Source organism: Clarias gariepinus, chromosome 15 (genome assembly GCF_024256425.1).
Source record: "Clarias gariepinus isolate MV-2021 ecotype Netherlands chromosome 15, CGAR_prim_01v2, whole genome shotgun sequence".
Taxonomy (NCBI): Eukaryota; Metazoa; Chordata; class Actinopteri; order Siluriformes; family Clariidae; genus Clarias; species Clarias gariepinus.
The window spans coordinates 25120338-25141102 of NC_071114.1; the positions used below are offsets into that span (position 1 = coordinate 25120338).

The 20765-nt window shown below is 35.3% G+C and overlaps 1 protein-coding gene and 9 non-coding genes across 13 annotated transcripts in view; 1 reads left to right on the forward strand and 9 right to left on the reverse strand.

Moving 5' to 3' along the window:
* Nucleotides 1-20765, forward strand: part of dennd5a (DENN/MADD domain containing 5A) — a 57410-nt gene that overhangs the window by 12059 nt on the left and 24586 nt on the right. For 2 of the 4 annotated variants that reach the window (XM_053512853.1, XM_053512854.1), the window contains exons 2-3: nucleotides 19698-19766; nucleotides 20626-20735. In XM_053512853.1, the coding sequence (XP_053368828.1) occupies nucleotides 19698-19766; nucleotides 20626-20735 (179 nt within the window). The remainder of the gene's footprint in view (nucleotides 1-19697; nucleotides 19767-20625; nucleotides 20736-20765) is intronic. The other 2 variants (XM_053512856.1, XM_053512857.1) reach the window with 1 other exon arrangement.
* Nucleotides 4440-4496, reverse strand: LOC128543516 (U7 small nuclear RNA). The gene has a single exon (XR_008365739.1). It is a non-coding gene; the product is annotated as a U7 small nuclear RNA (small nuclear RNA).
* On the reverse strand, nucleotides 5066-5123 carry LOC128543515 (U7 small nuclear RNA). The gene has a single exon (XR_008365738.1). It is a non-coding gene; the product is annotated as a U7 small nuclear RNA (small nuclear RNA).
* Nucleotides 5960-6017, reverse strand: LOC128543512 (U7 small nuclear RNA). The gene has a single exon (XR_008365735.1). It is a non-coding gene; the product is annotated as a U7 small nuclear RNA (small nuclear RNA).
* LOC128543513 (U7 small nuclear RNA) lies at nucleotides 6552-6609 on the reverse strand. Its single transcript, XR_008365736.1, has one exon. It is a non-coding gene; the product is annotated as a U7 small nuclear RNA (small nuclear RNA).
* On the reverse strand, nucleotides 7188-7245 carry LOC128543510 (U7 small nuclear RNA). Its single transcript, XR_008365734.1, has one exon. It is a non-coding gene; the product is annotated as a U7 small nuclear RNA (small nuclear RNA).
* On the reverse strand, nucleotides 7851-7908 carry LOC128543519 (U7 small nuclear RNA). Its single transcript, XR_008365741.1, has one exon. It is a non-coding gene; the product is annotated as a U7 small nuclear RNA (small nuclear RNA).
* LOC128543514 (U7 small nuclear RNA) lies at nucleotides 8466-8523 on the reverse strand. The gene has a single exon (XR_008365737.1). It is a non-coding gene; the product is annotated as a U7 small nuclear RNA (small nuclear RNA).
* On the reverse strand, nucleotides 9060-9117 carry LOC128543520 (U7 small nuclear RNA). Its single transcript, XR_008365742.1, has one exon. It is a non-coding gene; the product is annotated as a U7 small nuclear RNA (small nuclear RNA).
* LOC128543521 (U7 small nuclear RNA) lies at nucleotides 10233-10287 on the reverse strand. Its single transcript, XR_008365743.1, has one exon. It is a non-coding gene; the product is annotated as a U7 small nuclear RNA (small nuclear RNA).

Below are 20765 nucleotides of genomic sequence, written 5' to 3' on the forward strand. Positions count from 1 at the left end.
TCCAAAAATTCACAAGCCAAATAAATCACTTCCTGTCTAGGAAACTCACTTTCTAACCCTGGTCACAAAGTGTACATTCATGGCTAAATGAAACCTGTGAATTACCACTGTTTGATCACTGAGCTGCACCCTCCTGTCCCGGTTGCCTCATACCTTGTACAGTTTTTAAAAAAAAATTTTTTTATGAATGCTGCAAACTCCTGCTGAGCTCCTGAAGAAATCAGAACCACGGTTGGCTGTTTGACCACTGCAGTATAATAAAGCAGGCTAGATTAATTTCTCTGGTCTAGACATTTTTTGGTCATGATTAGATCAGATAAAGGTTGAAATAAACTGGTAAAAAAAATAATATCCCTACATTAGATTAGAAACTAAAGTTGTAAATAATTATTAAAGCCTTCTTTTATGTTAAGAATAAAATTTTAAGATTTTTTTTTCAGTTTGTTACCCAGAATGCGTAGTTGTCTCAAAATTGTTAACAATCATTATAGGGAGACCAGAAGTAGCTTGTGTTTGGTCTATGCAAAAAGATTTGGCCACATAAATATGCGATAGTTTGCCTGTTGGTTGATAAATCAACCTATTCTCAATAGTTCATACTAGGATAACATTTTACAAGATTACAAGGTTGCTGCATTGATGGTGACCTTGTATGATTGTGATACATTGTGGGTGTCTCATATGCAAATTATTACAAGCCTCACCCATTAAAAGAAGACGATGAGTAGTTTGTTTTTTTGCAATGCTGATATTGCAGAAATGTTTGATTTAAATTCATTTGTTAAATTTTTATTAATTAAAATGTGTTTTAAATAACAAGCTTAATAAAGCTTTGTTTTAAGCTGTTATTGTAGCTTGTCCCTCAAGCTCATTCCAGTCATGTCACTGCAGCCTGCCATGTGGGTGCATTTCCCAGGAGCACACGTTGTCAGAAACACAATGTACTGCTGCAATCAGAGAACAGCTTTTACTTTAGAGCATTTTGCCATATTGCTGGTGAGAAAGTGAAAAGCTTCGGTTAACATGTTAATCAGTCTGATCTAAGACAACAAGACATGAGTACAGCAAGAACCGAAAGTGTTTCAAATGTGCATAAGTAGTACTTTTTGATTATAATATTTGAGTAGGGCAATGGTCTATTAGAAACCTGAGCTGTGAAATTAATGGACTGGCAGATTGACTAACATACTCATGATGGGAACAGTCAGGTAAAGTCTATACTTAAACCTGTCCACTCAGTGGCCATTTCCATGTTTCATACAAGACCAGACTATTATCTGTTTGAATTTCAAGGGACCCATATTAGAAACAGGACATTTTTTCAAAAGAATTATCATTTTGGCATGTAAAAATTACAAGATTTATACTTTATCTTGTGTTCATGTCTGCTGCAGCAGTACAAATATCTGACATTTGAATTAAAAGCCATGGAGTCCTGAAAATAACAGGACAAAATAGTGACAAATACTATAAGAGCAAATCTTCCTGCGCTTGGGTAAATGGTGGTTGTTCTGGGGGGGGGTGTACATGTATGAACACTGGGGCATGTTAATAAATAGTGTTCTCATATGTTTATTTGTATTAACCCTACATATACTGTATATGGACAATTTAAGTGACAGAACTAATAATCTTGATTTAATTTTATTTTCAATTAGGACTAAAATGTTATAAAATAAAAAAATGCTTAAGAGACTAAAAAGCATGATAGCTATAAGATATTTCATTACCTTTGGGTGGCATTTGTACATACCTGAACTGACTTTCACAAGGGCATTTTTCTCACCCATACTGTTGAGCAGTTAGGTGCTTTAGTTAAGTGCTCGAGCAGTAGCTCTGCAGTGCTATTAGTAGTACAATAACTTTAACCCCTGAGCTGCCAGTTGCTTTGTTGAAATCCAGGTCACTTGGGACATCTGCCATGTTGTGGGTCAATCAATAGACAGATTTCCAGTGAACATTCTGTCTCATAGTTTATTATATAATGCCTTTCACTTGTAGGTTTGCACAAAGTTTGGGAATAATTTTAATTTAATGGTTATAAACATGAATAAAGATGCATAATTGAAACTATGGTATACTAGATAAAATAAATACACATTATATTAAAACAGGTACTAAAACAAGCTACTGGTCATCATATGGTCATGTCTTACTGACAATAACCATGTACACATCATGAATTATCATTTCTGGGAAAAAAGCATTGCAGATGACCTTTGGATAGTGTACTGGTTCTTGGTCAGGATTAGCACTGAATTGAGTTGAGCAAAAATAAATGTTTGGCCTGCTTCCTCTGGAAATTACTGCAACCTTTTAACACGTAATGAAGGTGCTGTGATGAGCTCAACCCGCATGATTTATACAGAAACCACCAAATGAACACTACTCATCTATCTACTGAGAATCTAACATGGGAAACCCAGCGACCCACATTTATCAGATATAGTGATAAACTGTAGTGTAGTAGATGTACATTACTCAGGGGTGAGAATTAAAGACAGCAGAGCCTAAATAACCGATTCGTCATTATAAATGACAACTAACTAACTAAAACACGAGTGAGTTTTGGGGACGTGTAGCATTTGGTATTTCACAGCTGCTTCATATGTGTGACATCATGGCCCATTTTCACAGGAAACCATTTAATATGCCCCCCTCCCCCCTTCCATTTTTGTTGCTCTGTTTGCCTCCTCTTTCTCACACTTATGATCTCTGGGGAGTCATCAGCTGCTATTGTGTTGCACATTTTAGCATTGTGCTTAGTCACATTGGAGTTGTTTTTTTCTTTTCTTTATAGCAGCAATATGGCTTTTAGCCATCACCTGGATCTGATCAAGATTAATAACATAAAATCTATTAAAACTGAGCTAAAGCTATAACTGCAATCAGTCTGTGAAGCTTGTTTAAAGTGATTCAGCTGTGCACTTCAATAGACTAAAACTGGAATTAAATAAACTATGATATATTTTACCAAAGTACTTTAAGTCTTTTTCTTTAAAAAACACACATTTGTGTAAAAACATTGATTCTAGATCAGAGGTACTGAATGCCTTCCCCAAGGGCCCAACAGGCACAACTTGGTGGTGGTGGGGTTTGAATCCTGGGACCTTCTAGACGATAGTCCAATGCCTTAACCACTGAGCTACTTTTGTCTTTTGGATTAAGTTTAATAAGGTCTGAATAGTAACATTTTCTTCGAGCCGAGGTCCAAATGTCATGTTTGTGTTAGGGTTAAGCTCTCTCTATATATGTAAAAAAAAAAAAAGCAGTTTAAAATTTCCATTGCATTTCAATAATACATATTGCCAGTTTTCAGTAAATATATTAAACTTGTGAACAACTTGAACGTTGATGGAATACCAACAACACTCTTTAATCATTGTTTAGTGAATTTTTACTTGCATATTGCTGTGCTGTAAATGAATCTAAGACTCTTATTGCTCTGTTATACCAGAAAAAATTTATCAAGACCCTACTAAACAAATACAAAAAGAGCAAATTTTCCTAACGTGGAAGTGGTTACTGTGAAGTCGGCATGAATCTTTAACGGTACCTCCATGATGGTGCCTGAGCGCCTGAAATGTGTGGGCGTGTCATATGCAAATTTCACTTGACTCTTTAATCATGGTCAAAGCCATTTTAGCAGGTTTTTGTTATATTTGCTGCATATCCATGTAATTTGCCCTGTGAGTCTTTATCTTAAGAAAGCCATATGCAACCTTAGTATCTTTTTAAAGCTTTAAGCCAGGAAAAGCTTTCTCCTTCTTAAAAATTTCCTGTTCGAACCCAGACACCACTGTGATATCATAACACTCTGTTATGTGGGGTCGCTAAAATGTATAACTACTTACTATAGTATCATAAATTCAGGGCTGATAAAATCTTTCTTAAAAATTATGGTATAAACTAGACCAAAAACACACGTTGATTTATTTTTTACAACATTTATTATGCTTAATATACTACACAGAAAAATAAAAATAAAAAAACTACACTATTACAACCAGCATTAAGAAATCCTTAACCTTTTTAAATCTAGTTAACAAATACTAAAAACCCAAGTTTTCCTAACAGCTTGACAGTCTTGTGTAAGTGCTGGTTGTTTTGCCAGGTTGTTACACTGATGGTGACTTTGTCTCTGTGGCCGTCTTCTTTGCAGATTTCTCAAGATCTGCCAAAGAAAAAATAATTTATTAATTGATTATTCTTATTTGTCTTGAGGTCATTAAACCAGTGTTTTTTATTAAAAAAAAAAAAAAAAATAGCCTTCCACATGACGAGCCTTCGTATATTTTTACTTACAGCAAAGATTTTTGACTCACTTTTAATAATCACTTAGGTTATTATCAAGCTTTAGACAAAAGCCAAGAAAAGCTTATTCTTTCTTAACAGTATTAAATTGAAGTAGTGATTTTGTAGTTTAATCTGAGTAAGAGATGGGGTCCTGATCATTTCCAGGACCCTACTAGACAAACACAAAAAGAGCTACTTTGGCTAACTGAAAGACAGAATGAAAGTGGTTAGCATGATTTTCTATAGTTATCTCACTGATGGTGACTGTACACATGTAAGTTGTGGGCATGTCATATGCAAAGCTTTAGGGGGAAAAGACAAGAAAAGTTTCCTCTTTTTTAAAATTGTTAAATTTGAACTTGTGTAAGTGCTGGTTGTTCTGCCGGTTTGCTACATTGATGGTGACTTTGTATTTGATGGTCAATATATTTCTACAACAATAAGTAAACATTGATTATTGGTGAGTTGTAATAAACTAATTTAACCAACTGACTAGTTAGTTAAACTTGAATAGTTCAACTTCTTAGTACACCAACAGACCGACCTCTGAGGCTAAAAAACATTGATACAGTTTCCAAAAGTACATAAAGATCTGTAAAAAACACAACCATATAAAATTATTAACCCAGATTATAACCATACTATACTACAGCACGGATACAGCAAAAATATCACACAAACTAAAAATAAAAAAAATGTGGCTACAGCAAAGTCTGGTAAGTAAAGCTCATTGTTTTATGGATAGCTCTATTTTTAAACCAGGTGGGAGATGGGGTCCTGATCATTTCCAGAACCCTACTAGACAAATACAAAAAGAGCAAATTTTCCTAACATGAAGACAGTCTGAACGAAATTGGCATGATTCTGTAAAGCTACCTCACTGATGGTGGCTGTGCACATGTAAGTAGTGGGCGTGTCATATGCAAATATAATTAATTTTCACTCTTTGTTGTCAAAAGCTTTTTAGCATGTCTTTGCTATATTTACTGTATCTTGTCAAATCTTATTATTAAAAAACAATATAAAAGTATACGTTTTATTTAAAAAATATATTATAATTTTTTTTATATACAACATTTATTTTCATATTGCTTATTTTATTTTATTGTCTCATGTAATTTGTTAACCATTAACCTATGAATTTATGTTCTAATACAATATTTGATAGCGATTATGGGGGGGCAATCCATGGCAGGGGGGCATTTCAGCGCATAACACAGATTACAAAAAAAAAATTGAGCTCGCTTTTTTGCCACTTTGTCATCCAATCGAAGGGATTGTGATCAGTGTTTCTACTGTCGATACATATCGCCTTTTAAACCAACGCGCAATAATCCTAGACAACTCAATCCAGCCATACTAATCAACAACAACAGGTGTGCTCGAAGAACCAACTTAGCCAGATTGTATCTAGCACGATGATCTCATCTTAAATGTGTCAAGCGACGTACGGACCCCAGAAATACTTAGAAATCTTGGAAAAAAAACACAACCATGTAAAAATTATTAGACTAGAAAAGATCACACCCATGCCATACTATAGCTAAGAGACTTTTGGCAGAAATAATTCACAAACTAAACCCAACAATTTGTGGTTGCTGTAAAACTTGGTAAGTAAAGCTTATTGTTTCATAGGTTTCTCTATTTTTGAACCAGATAAGAAATGGGGTCCTGATCATTTCCAGGACCCTGCTAGACAAATACAAAAAGAGCAAATTTTCCTAACATGAAGATAGTCTGAACGAAATTGGCATGATTCTGTAAAGCTACCTCACTGATGGTGGCTGTGCACATGTAAGTAGTGGGCGTGTCATATGCAAATGTAATTAATTTTCACTCTTTGTCAAAAGCTTTTTAGCATGTCTTTGCTATATTTACTGTATCTTGTGAAATTTCCTCTCATGAGTCTTTATCTTATAAAAGCCATATGTGTATTCAATATCTTTGAAAACTTTAGAGAGAAAAAAAAAAAAGTATCCTTTTTTTTAACAATAAATTTAAACTTATGTAAGTGCTGGTTGTTCCGTGAGGTTGCTATATTGATGGTGATTAATTTAACCAACAGACTAGTTAATTAAATTAGAGTAGTTCAACTAGTTAGTACCCCATAGACAAACGTCTTACACTAAAAAACCCTTGACAACATTTCCAAAAGTCCTTGGAGATTTAAAAAAACATAATCATATAAAGATTATTAGGTTACAGCAGATCACTTATCATGTCATCAACTATTCTATTTTTAAACCAGGTAGGAGATGGGGTCCTGATCATTTCCAGGACCCTACTAGACAAATACAAAAAGAGCAAATTTTCCTAAAATGCTAGCAGCCTTACTGAAGTCGGCATGATTTTGTAAAGTTACCTCACTGATGGTGGCTGGGCACATTTAAGTTGTGGGCGTGTCATATGCAAATATAATTATCTTTAAAAACTTTAGGGAGAAAAAAAGCCAAAAAAAGTATCCTTTTTTTTCCTTTAAATGATAAATTTAAATTTATGTAAGTGCTGGTTGTTCCGCAAGGTTGCTATATTGATGGTGATTTTTGTATTTGATAGTCAAATTATTTCTACAACAAGAAGTAAACACAGAGACTATTAGTTAATTGTAATGAACTAATTTAACCAACAGACTAGTTAATTAAATTAGAGTAGTTCAACTAGTTAGTATACCAATAGACCAACCTCTTACACTAAAAAAACATTCACAACGTTTCCAAAAGTACTTGGAGATTTTAAAAAACATAATCATAAAAAAATTATTGGGCAACAGCAGATCATACCCATGCCATACTATGGTCAAGTGACTCTTGGCAGAAATAACACATAAACTAAAACCAAAATCTATCAAGATTTAAAAAATAAAACATTTCTATTTTTAAACCAGGTAGGAGATGGGGTCCTGATCATTTCCAGGACCCTACTAGACAAATACTAAAAGAGCAAATTTTCCTAACATGGTAACAGCCTCACTGAAGTCGCCATGATTTTGTAAAGTTACCTCACTGATGGTGGCTGTGCACATGTAAGTTGTGGGCGTGTCATATGCAAATGTCATTAATTTTCACTCTTTGTTGTCAAAAGCTTTTTAGCGTCTTTATATATTTATCTCGTGTAATTTCCTCTCGTGAGTCTTTATCTTAAGAAAACCATATGTGATTTCAATATCTTAGAAAACTTTAGGGAGAAAAAAGCCAAAAAAGTATCCTTTTTTTTAATGATAAATTTAAACTTATGTAAGTGCTGGTTGTTCCGCGAGGTTGCTATATTGATGGTGATTTTTGTATTTGATGGTATTAGTTAGTTGTAAGGAACTAATTTAACCAACAGACTAGTTAATTAAATTAGAGTAGTTCAACTAGTTAGTACCCCATAGACAAACCTCTTACACTAAAAAAAACATTGACAACGTTTCCAAAAGTACTTGGAAATTTTAAAAAACATAATCATATAAAAATTATTAGGCTACAGCAGATCACAACCATGCCATACTATCAAGTTTTAAAAAATAAAATTTATCATATCAGTAACTATTCTATTTTTAAACCAGGTAGGAGATGGGGTCCTGATCATTTCCAGGACCCTATTAGACAAATACAAAAAGAGCAAATTTTCCTAACATGGTAACAGCCTCACTGAAGTCGGCATGATTTTGTAAAGTTACCTCACTGATGGTGGCTGTGCACATGTAAGTTATGGGCGTGTCATATGGCAAATGTCATTAATTTTCACTCTTTGTTGTCAAAAGTTTTTTAGCGTCTTTACATATTTATCTCGTGTAATTTCCTCTTGTGAGTCTTTATCTTAAGGAAACCATATGTGATTTCAATATCTTTGAAAACTTTAGGGAGAAAAAAAGCCAAAAAAGTATCCTTTTTTTTTTTAAATGATAAATTTAAACTTATGTAAGTGCTGGTTGTTCCCCGAGGTTGCTATATTGATGGTGTTTTTTGTATTTGATGGTATTAGTTAGTTGTAAGGAACTAATTTAACCAACAGATTAGTTAATTAAATTAGAGTAGTTCAACTAGTTAGTACCCCATAGACAAAACGTTGACAACGTTTCCAAAAGTCCATGAAGACTTAAAAAAACATAATCATATAAAGATTATTAGATTACAGCACATCATTTATCATATCATTAACTATTCTATTTTTAAACCAGGTAGGAGATGGGGTCCTGATCATTTCCAGGACCCTACTAGACAAATACAAAAAGAGCAAATTTTCCTAAAATGCTAGCAGCCTCAATGAAGTTGGCATGATTTTGTAAAGTTACCTCACTGATGGTGGCTGGGCACATTTAAGTTGTGGGCGTGTCATATGCAAATATCATTATCTTTAAAAACTTTAGGGAGAAAAAAAGCCAAAAAAAGTATCCTTTTTTTTCCTTTAAATGATAAATTTAAATTTATGTAAGTGGTGGTTGTTCCGCAAGGTTGCTATATTGATGGTGATTTTTGTATTTGATGGTCAAATTATTTCTACAGCAAGAAGTAAACAGAGACTATTAGTGAGTTGTAATACTAGTTAGTATACCAATAGACCAACCTCTTACACTAAAAAAATGTTGACAACGTTTCCAAAAATACTTGGAGATCTTAAAAAACATAATCATATAAAAATTATTAGGCTACAGCAGATCACAACCATGCCATACTATAGTCAAGTGACAAGATATAACACATAAACTAAAACCAAAATCCATCAAGATTTTAAAAAACTTATCACTTCATCAACTTTTCTGTTTTTAAACCGGGTAGGAGATGGGGTTCTGATCATTTCCAGAACCCTACTAGACAAGCACAAAAAGAGCAAATTTTCTGACATGGTTATAGCCTCACTGAAGTCGGCATGATTTTGTAATGTTACCTCACTGATGGTGGCTGGGCACATGTAAGGGCGTGTCTTATGCAAATGTCACAAATTTTCATTCATTAATTGTTGTCAAAAGCTTTTCAGCACGTCCTCGTCATATTTACTGTATCTCTTCGTAATATTATCTGGTCGGTCTTTACCCTAAGAAAACCATATGCAGTCTTGCCATCTTTTTTAATGCTTTAGATCAAAGCCAAGAAAAGCTTTCTCTTTGTTAAAAATATCACGTTTGAACCCCAGATACAAATACTGGGATGGCTGCAGGAGCAAATCTGACATAACTATATTGTTCTAACATTGTTCATTTAGTTTAAATACCATATGTTCTAAAATAAATAAGATCCATGGAAAAAATTTTTTTTTTTTTTTTTTTTTTTTTTCTTTTTTTTTTTTTATAAATTTAGTCCTGTCCAATTCTTTTTTCCCCGATTTTCTCCCCAATCTAGTCGTGGCCAATTACTCCCCGTCACTAGGGGGCTCCCACACACATCGAGGCTACTACAACCACTCAGTCGGGAGGGCGAAAGCTATCCCGTGTTTCCTCCGAACCACGTGACGCGAGCCGACCGCATCTTTTCGAACTGCTCGCTCACGCACCGTTAGGGGCGGAGTAACACACTCGGAGGAAAGCGCTAGCCGCTCCCACCGTGTGCGCGAGCTCACAGACGCCCCTGATTGGCTGTAGCGCCGTGACTAATGTGGGAGCGCAAGTACCTCTCATCCCGCCCCCCTGAGAGAGCTCGGCCAATCAGCTCTCTCTGTGCCTCCGGCTGTGAGAGAGGAAAACAGCATCACCCGGGGTTCGAACCAGCGACCTCCGGATGATAGGGCGAGCGCTTTACCACTGCGCCACTCGGAGGCCAAAAAAAATTATTTAATATGTAAATACCATTAGAGTCAGTTATGTGAGATGACTGCAATAGTTAATTAGAACTATTTATCAAAGGATATAGTTTGTGTTATTTTATAATGATTGCTTCACAAGAACAGCTGATAACATACTGCCTGGGGGTGGGGAACAAATTTGTTAATAAAAGTCTGTTATTCAAACCAGCTTTAAAAAGGGTTCTAAAAGTTTAGAACCCTACTTGACAAATACAAAAAGAGCAAATTTTCCTAATACCATTCAAGTCTTGAGTAAGTCCTGTTCTTCTACCAGGTTGTTACATCAATGGTGACTTTATCTCTGTGGGCATGTCTTTGCAGCTCCGCCCAGGAAATGTGTCTCACAGGAAAAATAACTTTTATGAATTTATACTTTATGTTCCGTGTCTCAAGGTCATCACACTAGGGTTCTTATAAAAGGCTTATTGTGTAAAGTTATATAAAGTAAAGTAAGTGATATACAGTACCGTGACCCATAAACAAACATCAATTTAGTTAAAATGACGTTTATTGCATTTTCAGTAAAGTACACTCCTTTTAAAGACAAATTTGAGACATGATTTTACAATCTTTTTTTATTGAATATACAAAGAATAATAAAGGACATCAGTGTTAAACTCAATGAGAAGCACACATGCTAGAGGTGTTTTTATAATTATCCGTAGTCATTGGTGTTTGCAGGGGATTATTAGCATTTACACTGATATATTGCTCTATGGTGCTTCATTTATATTCATGGATGGAATGTTAATCATACTAACAAAAGGTGCTTATAAAATGCATCTTCTTAAATATGTACTGTTTTGGTACCCTAAGGCTGTTTTAGTCCAACTGTGTAGGTTTATGTATTTCTACCACAAAAAGTAAACGAAGAGATTTCTAGGTAGTTGTGAACAAATTCATCTAACCAGCAGACTCAGATATACTTATAGCTACACCCACATAAGCAAGTGTTGCTTTTAAAAGACAAAAACACTACTTTGAACAAGAAGCTCTATCATTTAAACACAGCATGATAGTGTCCTGAAAAAAAGAAAACAAAAAAAGACATTTCAAGGAAAGAAAAAAGAAAAAAAAAAAGAGCTAATTCCTTCATCACAATAAACCCCTCAGTGAAGTGGGGATTGTTCTGCAAGGTTATCTCACTAATGGTGAAGTTTGTGGGTGTGTTATATGCAAATTACAGCTTTCCCTTGTTATCAAAAGCATTGTTGATGACTCACGTCTTTGTTGTGGTCGTCATTTTGTATGTCAGCTTCCATTTCCTTCCAATAGAGCATTTGTCAGCTTGTCAAGTTCTGCTTCTAATCGGAATTAACCAAGTGGCACAAATGTAAAAATTTGGACTGTGTATAAAAGTCATGCACAGTCTTGGCAGCTCTTTGAAGCACAAGGCAAAGGCTTTAAGCCAAGGCTAAATGAAACATGGCATGTCTTGCATACTAATCATACTATACTGGTCTGTGGTACATGTAGGACCTTTTCTGTATGTTCAGAGCTCTCCTGAGAGAAACTGTGCCATGGATAAACACCTCATGTAGAAAAAGCATGTGTTCTGTTATGAGAGAGAGAGGGACAAAGCTTAAAGTAAGGTATTTTTATCTTTATGTGCATATACACTGTGTTACATTTAGTTTTTTTTTTATTACAAGACTTTTTATTATTTTTATGATTTTATTATTTTTAAACAAAGAGCTAGAGCAGATCCTAACATGAAGCAGTCCCATTGAAACAGGAATTGCTGTGAAAAGGCACCTTGATAATGGTAGCCATGCCCAAGTCAGGAATTAGGTTGTGGGTATATCAGATGACTCTTTATTGTTGTAATTTAATGAAGATGACCTCCTGATGACCCAAAGCTTGTTTGATCTATTGTCAGCTTTATTTTGTCATCTGCTATATACATCCAAATACACGTTCACCTTATGAATTAAGTGGTGGATCTGTCACATGCTTTTTGAGTTGCTTTTCTGCTCAACATGTTTTTAAAGAGTGGTTATTTAAATAACTGTAACCTACCTGTTAACACAAATATTAACTCCTGTTAAGAGTATCACATGTAAGGTTAGATTATAAAACTATTAAAAAATTTAATTCTCATTAAAAATAAAACTTTGTATGTATATTTTAACCAAAACTGTTGGGGAGATCCTCTGTATAAAACTTTACTATACAAACACTAAAAGAGCAATCTTTCTACGTTTATACTGACTGTCATGCGAGTAATCATTGTTTTATCAGTTAATCATGCCGATAGTGACTATGTGTCAGTCCCCATTTAATTAGCCATTGGGGATATCATATACGAACTCCACCCACAGAAATGTGAACGTCAGTAAAAAAAATGAAGAAACTCACAATTATTTTATGGCCATGACCAATATTAGAACAAAAAGTACAGCAAGCGTAAAGTGAAAGTTTAAAGAAAACTTAATATCAAATAAAACACAGTTTCTTAACTGAAAAGCTTAAGAGATAAACCACAAACAGTGTGGATTTAGCAAAACTATTAAAAAATCAACACCAATATTTTTAGATTTTAGAACACATTTAGAAAAACACAGTTTTATAGAATAGTCCTTTGAGTCAAGATCTGTCATTAGAACCAGCTTCAGAAGGGTCACCAAAATTTTAGAACCCTACTTGACAAATACTAAAAGAGCAGGTTTTCCTAACACTGCTACTGTCTTGTGTAAGTGCTGGTTGTTCTGCCAGGTTAAAACATTGATGGTGCCTTTGTCTCTGTGGGTGTGTCCTTTGCCGATTTCATAAGCTCCGCCCAAGAAGTGTGACATTGTATGTTGTGTGCCCTGAGATCTTTAAACCAGGGTTCTTAGTCCCATAATAGTATACCATGACCCAGAAACAAGCAGCATCAATCTAAATTTTTTTTGTTTTCAGTAAAGTGCACCCATTTTAAAGTCAAATTTGTGATATGGTTTTTCAGGCCTTCCAGACTATTAGTGTTTAACTGGTACCTCCATGAAAAACCTCTATGAAACTCTCTGTTATGGATTTTCTCAGTGGTGATGCTTGGCACCAAGAGGCTCAGATGGACTCATGTCCTGGCACCCTGGAGGAGATGTAGGAAGTGATAAAAGAGGAAACGTGACACACTCCCACCTTCCATATGCGATCTGTAGTGACATCATCATCAATATCAGTCTCCAGGTTTAATCATAGACTTTATGTGCTTTGTGTAAAACAGTAAGTGTAGTCTTGCCCTCTCTCTACCTCTCTTACACACACTTAAACACCTTTTTTCACAATCCACACCCATGCCAACCCACACCCTGTCCTGCTTCAGTATGGTTATAGGGTGCAACAGAAGTAATAGCACCCTCAACGGTAGAGCATTGAAGTTGACATGCAGAATGTTATATTTAGACGCAAAAACAAACCAAGACTTCTTGATCTATAAAAATCATTCTTTGTATTTTGGCAGAATGCTGAAACACCTGAAACACTGTATCTGTTTCAGAGCTCTAAATTGTTGTCAGTCTTGGTACCAAAATACATTTCTTGACTTTTAACCAGTTGCATTTATTTTTGAGAAGATGGCAATTTTGAAAATCTTGAACTTTTGATGAGCCTTTAAACAGCATAGCAATTTTAATGCAGTGTAACATTTCTGCTGCCCGTTGCTGCACTTTGTGCATTTAATAAGGTCATGTCCTTTAGTTAAGTCTTATATATGAGATTTAAAATTAAACACCTTAAGCTTTACTCAATGTTCACTTTTTAATGTACCGCTTAAAAGAATATATGATCCTGTTAAAGAAATTGAACCTGACATCATTTTGTACACATGTGTTTATTTACTGTGTTTCAGAGCCCTATACTTTTTCCTCTCTATAGATTTTATTTTGCCCACTTGTGTGTAGCTGCATCAATCAATATGCAAGTCATTGCTGATTATTTTTGAGAAAGTAAATGAAAGTTTCCCTGGTCACAGTCTGACTCATCTCCATGGGACAAGAGAAAGAATTGGGGCAGTCTGGGTTTTGTGAAGCTTATGACACACACTGTTTAGTTTTGAGCTAACAAAGCAGATGAATTGACCTTTTAACTTGGCTGAGTTTTGTATCCCTATTTAAACTTGTAATTAGATAATCATGACATCCTGTTGTATGATAACTAAGTGATTGTGGAGGTCACTGTGTTACAAATCCAGTGGCTTTGTGAGTCCATTTCATGACAGTTAGCTGTATTTATTTCTAGATTTAAAATTTTGCAAAGAGAGAGAATCACTTATTTGGTTCGGTTAAATAAAAAGTCTGTTTGTCTATTTGGTATAATGGACGTGAAAACGTGTTAAGGCAGACAGCCAGAGACGGATTCACTTCGCAATACTCTACTCAAGATTCAGTTTAATTCTCATGATTTTTTTAAATGAAATTTGAATGAAAAATAGAGACTGAAAAGACACCTTTTAAATTTAAAATCACAAATGATGCAAAAACAATCAGCATTTTTATTTAAATTGTTATGAACAGAGGTTAAATAACAATTATTTTATACCATGTCTTTTACCAGATATAAAAAAAATAAATAAATACCCTTTTAAAATAGGAACTTGTTTGACTGAAACACATTGGCCTGTTTAGCAGCTACTGACGCATAATTTTAACTTAAAACAAGGCCGCAATTTCGGCTAAAAATGCCAGACTTTTTTAATTTAGTGTAGCAGCAGGCTGGTGGGATTTAAAAGCTGCCTTAGAGTTTGTAAATGCATATACTGTACTGTGACTGTGTAACTGTAACATGCAGAATGCATGTCACTTGTCATATAAATCTGTTAATACACTGTAAAAAAAAAAGTTGTGTTAACTTAAAATAATAAGGCAACCTATCAGAAGCACTTTTATGAGTTAACTGAACAAACAGGGTCTGAAAACAAAGCAACTCAAAGTATTTTGTTAAAATCCTTAGTTCTCACAACATAAATATATTTGTTGACCTAACAAATAACAAAACAAAATATTTTTTGTTTGCTGAAGGCAATTACTACAGATTGATCTATTATGTGTTCATGATTATTTTTCATAATTAAAATTTAATAAACCACAAAACAAATTTCTCTCTCTTTTTTAATAGTTTGTCTGAACACATTAAAATACAGTCTACGATATGCCGTACATGTCTTCTGCATTAAGCATGTTTATAGAAAAATAGTACAGAAATCTTAATAATTGGAAAATTTGTAAATTATAAACTACCACTTTTTTCAACATGAATTGAAAGATGAGATCCAAAAAAAAGTTATATTTTGCCCAAAAACCCAGAACAAACATAAGTAAAAGCATCCGAAAACATGAAAAAAAGAAAATGAGTATATGACAAAATATACTAGATTCAAACACTGCATGATGAATTTTGCATTATTTTGACAGATCAACTTAAGAATACATTAACATTGCATCTGAATAAACCTCAAACCTTAGTAAAGTACAGTATGATTCATATATAACATGAACTATTTTACTGCATGTAACAGTGTATCAGAAAAGAAAATAGTTAGCTTGTACCGCTACAGCCAGATAAAAAAAACAAAGATCAAAGATTCAGTATTTTTGGCTGCAAAGATTGAACCAAATTATACATTGTGATATTAGTATGTACTATTAAATTTTGATTGCAACAATCATTGTCCCATTTGCCGTAGCTTCAATAACATCCACAAAATGGTCAACAACAATTTTTATTTAAGTGACTGGACGCAAAGCAGGTATCACCAAGATCCATAAAGATTTTCTGAATAACTTCAAAAGTATATTTCAGTTCTTTTGGGTATTTCATATTGAATGCATATAAGGGACCGAACAATACAATCATATTGAATGCATACAAGGGACCGAGCAAAGGCTTCAGGCCGATCCGGCATATCCTGAAGAACAATGGCCTCATTCAGGATTACACGGTTAATCACAGTGGCCAGTGAAGCAGGAGTGCCAACATCATCCTCAACTACAGTAAAGATTCTGATCTTTACACATCTGGTGCTGCGGTCCTCAGGGTCAACGTCCTAGAAGATTAAGTGATAGGAAAGGGCATTAATTGACATGTAAACATATTTACTTAGTGTTTTTAGGGCTTGAGCAATGGTGGTGCTTGCAGCTTTAATTATTATTTTTATAATGTGCAAACAAAATGAACAAATGTAATACTAAGCTTGCTAACAAATTACAAATAAGTTTTGAAAAAGGCAACCTACCAGATACACCTTGAGCAAGAAGACCGAATTTTCATGCAGAACGAGTGACAGTCCCTCAAGAGCTGCTCTTTTTCGGTAAATGACAATATCACTGGCCTGAAAAAAAAAAAAAGTTTACAAAGGGTGCAGATGCTTTACCACCTTATAAATCTTATGGATTAAATGGATCTCAAATTGAAAGTAAAAAGGATCATTTGTGATTAAATGCACAATGCTTCCACAGTGGGAAACAATTATATAGTTTATAATTATTATACAATTATTCCTAAAATTCACCAGTTCAGTTGGATTCTCACACAACACAGACGAAAGATATGCAAACGTACTTCAGTATTTTAAATATATGTATTGTATTACATTGTGGCGTGGGCGGGGCGGGGCAGCGGCTGACGACCATCATGCATTGCGGGGGGCTTTGCAATGTGTTCACCATGTTGGGGAAGGGTGTTTGGGTATGTGGCTTCGGCCATGTTTGTATATGGTGTGTGTGAGACATGTTGAATGTGCTCTGTTTTTTTGCTTAGGCTAAATGGGATGTGTTTATCGTGTGAATGTGCTGTTCATGCTTTTGTATGACTGTGTGTGTTAATGAAGTACTCGCAGCCATTGCATTGAGCAGCAAGTAAGCTCACTTGTTTCTACAACATTCTTTCCAGCAGTAAAACACTACAATATTAAAGAATCTTAAATAGTACCTCCTTATCCAAAAGTGTCTTTGTTTCTGGACTACTAATTTGCCATAAAAAATTAAACTGTTAAAATGTAATTTCCAACTAGTGAGCTGTCTTGAGGTAAGTTAAGTTGGCCTGGCTAGCCAGTGCCACAATACAATTTATTGGCTGTTTAGTCGAGGTAACCAATTAACAAACGTCTCAAGTGACGCACATTGCCTGAATGTCACACGATGTTCTTGATTATCAAAACCGTTAAGAATATGCGCAATGTTTAAATGGTGCCAACAGGCATCCGAATAGACAGGACCTAAAGTTAACGTTATATTCCTTGTTTTGCAAATGCATATGACTAGCAAATGTCACGTTGAACTTATTGCAATATTTGTGTATTTTTTTTTTCAATAAACAAATGGCTCGTTTGAATTTTCTCTTTAAACACAATCATTTAAAACTCAAAATTTGTTAAAAAGCTAACCCTGCGAAATCGTTAGCAAGCAGCTACATTCGAATAGATAGTCATTTTGGGGAACCAACATCCAATCTTACACATCAAATAATATAACATTAAGTTAGATGATAAAATAAAAAAAAAATTAATACATAACTTACCTATGATTTGGCAGAAATGCTGGACTGCTTTGAACCGGCATGCTTTTTCAAATCAACACTACACTAGTAAAACAGATTAGGCATTTAGCTTGGTAGGACATCACATTTGAAATGAAAAAAAAAAAAATAAATAAAAATAAAGCTATTCGATCATGAAACTGATTGCACTCTCCTGTAACTTGGCAGCAACAAGTGAATTGTTGGCGCGATGCTGCCCTTTCAGTAACACTGGCAGTTGAAGTTTCAAACTACCATGCGCTCATGCTCACGCGCCAAACAAGAAACGCACGCTTTAACGCACAACTTACATTTTAATGTAAGTTCAACAAAACATTTTTAGTATTATACAGTTTTTAACATTGACACAACATATTTGTTGAATGAACAAAGTATTATTTCTGAACATTTCAAATAAAAACATCTTAGTTCAGTTTACTTTTTAAACTTTATTTAGAGAACTTTTTAGAAGTTGGCTTTTTTACAGTGTATCCTGAAACCTTTTGGGATGCACAGATCTCTGGCGTTCAAACAGTGCAGCTGAATAATTTTTCATATTAAACAGAATGCTCATATAAACAGTGTCAATCGCATGTTTGTACAGCATGCATCATTCCAATTTTGTATCACAATGCATTAAGTCATTAAGTATTGTTACATCTTTATTGCTATGTTGTTGTTGGTTTTTGGCTGCTCCCGTCAAGGGGTTTCTAGAGAGGATCATCCATTCCACACACACACAGACAACTTGGCACAGGTCTTTTATCCCGGATGCCTTTCCTGACGCTGGACTATTACATACAACTTTTACATTTTCTCCAAAAATTTACAAACTTTCTCTCACTCAGACAAATGCCATTATTTGTAATTGACCTAGTGTTCTAGGTTATTGAACAAATTGAAACCTAATATTATTTAAAAATACAATCAAACATAAATCAACAACTACCAACCAGAAAGGGGTGAGGGTTCTGAGACACACGATATCAGCACCTTGTCAAACTGTCCACACGTCATTAAAGGAAAGTGCTGATTTGGCCTAAGTTTAGCTGGGGCCACTTGCTGCAGGTACGGCTCCCCTCGTCCCGGAACGCAGAACCAAACTGCTTCCTAGACTCCCGGGTATAGATGACTGCAGCAGGATTTGAACTTTTGAATTCAGGAGCGTGGCACTCACTTGAGCCCTGATGGGCCGGTCCCTGGTCAGGCGTCCACACACACACACACACACACGCACACACACGCACACACACACACACTATTTGCCATATAGTGTACATAAAGGTCTTATTGTGTGTGCTGATTATGTAACGTTTAAAATAATTTAATTCCATAAACCAAAATATCTCTCCAAAACTGGTATGTCGCCATTCCACATAGCTTCACCCTTAGTCAGGATAGTCCGTACTGACCTTGTTGTCAACTTGTCAGTATCTAGAGAGACTCTGACTATGTTTAGACTTGTCTGATTCCTCTTTATAGGGCTTGTCTAATTCCACACGTTCCTGGCCTACATTCTAAACCCAGCTCCGAAAATCAGGCAGCTGCAAGTTTCTTCCTACAATTGTACATTTCACACTTTAGGCCCAAATCAAACAAAAGTTCAGTCTCAACCAACACCTAAAGAAGTATTTCTGGATGGGCAGGTTAACATGTTAACAGGTTAATCATTAACCAATTTTTTATTATTTTGTTTTTTTTTGCAAAACTGCCTTATTTTTATTGTGCTTTTAGAGGTATAGATGTGTACCAACAGAGCTAAATGGTCTTCAATTTTTTTTTTAAATAACTTGTGGACATAGACTTAGGACAGGCAGGTCTGTATATTGTTGGAAAAGGTGAAAAGTATACAAGTATACAATCTGACTCCTAAGGAGATGATGAAGGATGTCATTTGGGTTCAGGCATGTCCTTCCTGCACATGTGCTTGGCATGGCTCAGTTCAGTTTTAACAAAAGACGAAGCAACTGTTGACAGTAATTTCAAGAAGCATAATTACCTATTTTCTATCTATATGGTAATGTTGCACACGAATGAACAGACTCAGACAGACAGCTGCTGCACGTCATAAAAACAATCCAATTTGGTCTGTTTTTTATTTCCTCCGAGCCTGTTTTATTAATTGTGTTGTTTTATCTGTTGTGTAGCTTTATGCCAGTATATACAAGCTTCTAAATTCAAAGAGGGTGCCCAAGGAAAGGCGATTGCACGTGAAGGTAATCCTCCCTGACCCCCCCTTCCCCAAACTTTCTTTCTCCCTTGCTCTAAGACGATGCTGCTGTTCCTGTCCCGAATGATTCTGCTTGTGTGCCCTCTAACCTTTTTGCGTTCAACCACATGCACACGCACAAAAATTCCGTGCTGCGGTTAAGGGAACTGTAAGACGATCACTTTTTTCCTTTATCACATTCATCTGGCTGTCCCTCTTTTTTTCGCCCATAAAAAAAACAACAACAAAAAAACATGATCTGTCTGACTCTCACTTTCACTGCTGATCTGCTAGACTTTCACTGCTGGTCTTCACTTCCTGTAATACTGATTTGCGTCAGCGGCTCTGGCGTCTGCTTGGTCCTTGTGTGTGAACTGTACTGCTTCTCCACTCTGAATGAGGTTGTTTTGCCACGTCACTTCTGCTTCACTTTGCATTCGGCAGATCCATTGATCATGTTCTTTTTTTCAATTCATTAAGGCAGGGTGCTTCTCTTCTGCTTTCTTTTTTCAAGAGTAAATCTTAAAGAGCTCTCCATCTGGCCAAAATGTCTTAATCAATAGATATTTTGTGACTAGAGATCTGTCTATTTACAGAATTCTGTTCCAACCCTAAACAGCAGCGATGCGCTGTTTTGAATTAGGGTTTAAACCGAATTCGCAAAGGATCATGATGATGCTCTAGGTGATAGATGTTCAAAAGCCAAACTATTTTAACCTTATCTATCACTAATGTTAAATAAATAATGGCCAAGAATGCGGTAAATTGCAGAATGCAGTAAATTTGATTTCCTCTACTTAGGTGTCTTATGCTTCCTCTAATCCGTCTTCTCTGTCACTTTCCTTTGTTTGTGTTCTTGCTACCAGGTGAGAATTTTGAGCAGAGTCCACTGCGGAGAACATTTAAATCCAAAGTTCTAGCTCATTACCCTGACAATGTGGAGTGGAGTCCGTTTGACCAGGATGCAGTGGGCATGGTGAGTAAATCAGTTTATATGACAGCACAA